The sequence below is a fragment of the Pinus tabuliformis genome, chromosome 7 (assembly GCF_031772625.1).
Source record: "Pinus tabuliformis cultivar Carrire ecotype Pingquan chromosome 7, CPIR1, whole genome shotgun sequence".
Taxonomy (NCBI): domain Eukaryota; kingdom Viridiplantae; phylum Streptophyta; class Pinopsida; order Pinales; family Pinaceae; genus Pinus; species Pinus tabuliformis.
Window position 1 is genome coordinate 1493957424 of NC_142293.1, and position 4322 is coordinate 1493961745.

The following is a 4322-nucleotide window of genomic DNA, read 5'->3' on the forward strand; positions in this document are numbered from 1 at the left end:
AAGGTGGCAGGGGCATTGGTTAACCCGAAGGGTAATACCACAAACTCATAGTGGCCATACCGAGTCCTAAAAGTTGTCTTAGCTATGTCCTCCTCTTTAATCCGGATTTGATGGTACCCTGATCGCAAGTCAATCTTTGAGAAAACTGTTGCTCCCCTTACCTGGTCAAACAGTTCATCTATGCGGGGTAGGGGGTACTTATTTTTAATTGTCAATTTGTTTAATTGGCGGTAGTCCATACACATACGGAGGGTCCCGTCCTTTTTCTTAACAAACAGTACCGAGGCTCCCCAAGGAGACACACTGGGGCGTATGTACTTTTTATCTAGCAGCTCCTGTAACTGCATTTTCAACTCTGTCAATTCTGGTACGCTCATTTTGTAAGGTGCTCAGGAGACTGGGGCTGCTCCTGGCACTAGTTCGATGGTAAAATCTATGTCCCTTTTGGGTGGCAGTCCAAGAATCTCTTCCGGGAACACATCGACAAATTCTTGTATCACAGGAATATTCTCCAATATGGCTATTTTGTCTTTTGCGTTGGCATACCCCACTTGAATGGCATAAATCTGACACCCTTTTCTAACGCATTTGGCTAACTGTGAGGCAGTTATGGGCCGAATCTGCACTGGCCGCTTAATTCCCTGCATCTCTTGTTTTATTCCAAGTTCATCCATATAATTAATAGTATTGGTTTTGCAATTAATTATGGACCAATGTTTTTCTAACCAGTCCATACCAATCAATACATCGTATGAGCCAAGGGGAAGCACATTTAAATCTGTTGTAACAGACTGTCCTGCTATCTTTAAAGGGCAGTTTTTGACCTTTGCCATTACTCGTATTTTTTCTCTCATTGCCAAATGAACTAGCCAAGGGTCCCTAAACATAACTGGTTGCAACTTACATTGCTCCATGATTCTAGGACTAATATAACTTAAAGTTGCACCAGGGTCAATTAAAATAGTTACAGCAAGGTCTAACAGTTTACCTTCAAATTCCACCATGGTCGGTTGGTACTCCGCCAGGTGGTCTTCCGACTGTAGAGGCTTCATAAACCTGGGAAACTTGTTCTGCTCCTTTTTGCTGAGGACAGTTTTTCACATAATGGGGTCCACCACAACCCCAACATTGCACTGGGGGCCTTACTGTCCCTTCGTTATCTACCCTCCCGGTTTGTTCATTGATCCTGGACTCATTAGGGGGCTTCAACTGGAGGGTATTTTTTTTGTGAGTTCTTGCTGTTTTTCCCTTTGTGAAATCCTTTGCTACCTCCACTGCGATTACCTTTAGTACTTCCATCCACCTTGCTGCTCCGCTTATCGACCCATTTCTTACCCAGATTATCCCCCTTCTGCTTACTCTGCTAGTAGCAAATTTTGGCTTTGTGTATAGCCTCATCCATTGTATTTGGGTTGTCAAATTCGATTCTCTCCCTCATACTTGTAGGGAGACTACTGAAAAATCTCTACACTTTTGCTTTCTCTTCTCGTATATAGGGCACGTAATGGAGTAAGGAGGTAAAACGAGTAATGAATTCATCCATAGTTTGCTGCCCCAAACGTAGGTCATGAAATTCTCTGGCCTTCTCATCATAGAAGCGCTCGGTCAGGTACCTTTCCTTAAAATATCTTTGAAATTTCTCCCAGGTGATATTCTGTTCGCTTACTCCTTTTACCATCTTAACTTCCTCCCACCACAAGGTGGCCTTTCCCTGTAATTGGAAAATGGCCAACCGTGCCTTGAGGTTGTGATCGTACTCATACAGCTGGAAGTATTTGTTCATATTGATTAGCCAGGCCTCCACTGCTTCCTCCTATTCTCTATCAAAGTGTGGTGGCTTGATTTTATGGAATTTCTGATCCAGGTGGATATTGGTGGCCACCTGCCAGGTCCACCTGGACCCCCACCATTGTCTTTCTCAGCATTTTCAGTTTCCTTAATTGTAGCACAGTTTACTATTTTTAGCAGTTTTTTGGGTCCTGAACTTCCGGAGCCGTTTTGAGGCCCTAAACGACGTTTTTTTGGAATTCTGGGGCGATCGAGCCTTATGATGCCTCCCAACCAAAGTGGTAGTACTCGGATAGATCTTTCTAACGAGCTATTGTACGCGTCAAACGGAGATCGTATGCCAAAGTTACGACCCCGGGAAATTGATGTACCAATTTACCCAAACGGGGCCCACAATTTGGCGTTTCATCTTCTAGGGTTAGGTTTCGGTATGTGAAGGGTTTTCCATTGTTTCTCAACAATAAATAGGCCTTCGAGCCTCATTGTAATACAGTTCAGAACAGTTCAGAGGCATGTAGCCATCACATCTCTTCTCAGAGATAAGCTACCATCGCCCTAGCTAGTTTATTGCCATTTCTGTTTGTAAGCATATGTCAGTATTTTCCATTAATGAAATGAAGTATTATTTCCGCTGCATCTTTGTGTATATGGTTATCTCTGTAATTTGTTGCGTTCCTGTTTAAATCTGGATCAGTGGTATCAGAGCGGTCTGCTTTTTCTCTGTTTTTCTTTGCATGTCCCCAACAAGGTCGGGATATAAGGAGTTAGGGCTTGAACTGGTTGAACCTTTGCAAGACCAGCCTCGCAAATCCCGACGGCCTCCCATGGCGGACGAGAAGAAAGACGAGGGGGCAGGAGATCCCATCAAAATCTTGCTCGAAGAAGCGCTCGAGCGACAACGGAACGCGATGATGGACAGCTTTGCGCAGATCCTTCAGCGGCTACCAAGAAGCGGCGCATTGGCTTCCAGCAGCTCCTCTGGAAACGCCACACCCTTTAAGGTACAAGTTAATTTTGAAATCCCCATATTCGAGGGTCAGATAGACGCCGATGCCGTAGATAAATGGTTAAATCTGCTAGAGGGTTATTTTTCTGTTCATGAATTTTCGAGTCGGGAAAAGATTGTTTTTGCTCTTCTCAAAGCAGCCCCCCACGTCAAGGACTAGTGGGAAACCTACTGCGAGCAGAAGGATGAAAGTACTGGCTCACTATTTTCAGCCGCACCCACCTGGGATTCGTTTCGGGATGCCATCAAGGAGCAGTACTACCCTGTCGGAAGCTATGAGGATGAATACATAAAGTGGACCACGCTGCGGCAGGGAAGGGACCAAGATGTGCCGGAGTTCACCAATCTTTTCCATACCCTTCGCACAAAGTTGGGTATCAAGGATTCGGAGCAACATTTGATACTCAAATACCGTGGCTGCCTGCACAAGTACATCTAGGAAGAAATACAGTTCCTAAACATCCCCTCGCTCGGCGCAGCATACCGGTATGCCGTCAAAGTCGAGCAGAAGTTTAAACAAAAGAAGCGAGACTTTGGATCTGCGAATCCAAAGCAGGGGAAAGGTGCCCCTAAACCACAGAACAAAGGACAAAGCCAAGGCGGGACAACCCAAGACAACCAGCTGAAGCTGCAAGCAAAGAGCAACGCCGCGAAGTCGAGAAAGGACACTGGAAAATGGTGCGAGTTCCATAAGAGCTCCACTCACAACACAAGTGAGTGTCGGGCCAAACAGTCACTGGTGGCTGAGCTAAAGGTTTCAGAATCAGATGCATGTTCCGACTCTGAGTCAGAACCCGATAAGGGGTATGAAAAAGGGAAGCAGATCATTGATGCGGATCCCAGCGCCACTGTTGCTACCGCAAAGATCCAGAAAAATGAACCCGAAGATCCAGAGGAGGAGGAGCGTCTCTTCCACTCCCAGATGTGGGTCAAGGGATCCCCGATACAGTTCATTGTTGATAGCAGGAGTCAAAAGAACCTCATTTCGGCAGAGGTCGTGAAGCGGTTGGGCTTACCGACCACAGCACATCCACAACCATACACCATTGGGTGGCTTCACCAAGGGCGAGATCTTCGCGTGAGCCAGCAGTGTTGCCTTCCATACAACATCAAGCCCTTCACGGATGAGGTATTGTGTGACATTGCTCCCCTTGAAGTTTGTGATGTATTACTAGGACAACCATACTTGTGGAAGCGACATGCTGTGTATGAATCAAGGCCCCGTGCTGTTATTATTACATTGGGAAATAAGTTGTTCAGGATACCAGAGGTACCACCACCTGCCGCCATCTCTTTGATTACTGCAAAACAATGTAGTAAGATCATTTCCAAAACCAGGAAATTTGTTTTCCTAATGATACGCCCTCAAGGGAAGAAGAAGACAGTGGCCGCGGCCTCCAAACGAGGTCCCTCTGCACGGCAGCTACAAATGGACAAGATTGTGGAGGAGTAGAAAGACATCTTCACCTCCCCGGCAGGGGTTCCTCTGCACTGTCAAGTCAAGCACTCCATTGATCTGACCCCAGGT

General features: G+C 46.1%; 1 protein-coding gene across 1 annotated transcript; it reads right to left on the reverse strand.

Annotated features, from left to right (window-relative positions):
* Positions 1-389: 389 nt before the first annotated feature.
* LOC149253489 (uncharacterized) lies at positions 390-833 on the reverse strand. Its single transcript, XM_089454509.1, has one exon. The coding sequence runs from the start codon at positions 831-833 to the stop codon at positions 390-392; it is 444 nt and encodes a 147-aa protein (XP_089310635.1).
* Positions 834-4322: the final 3489 nt, after the last annotated feature.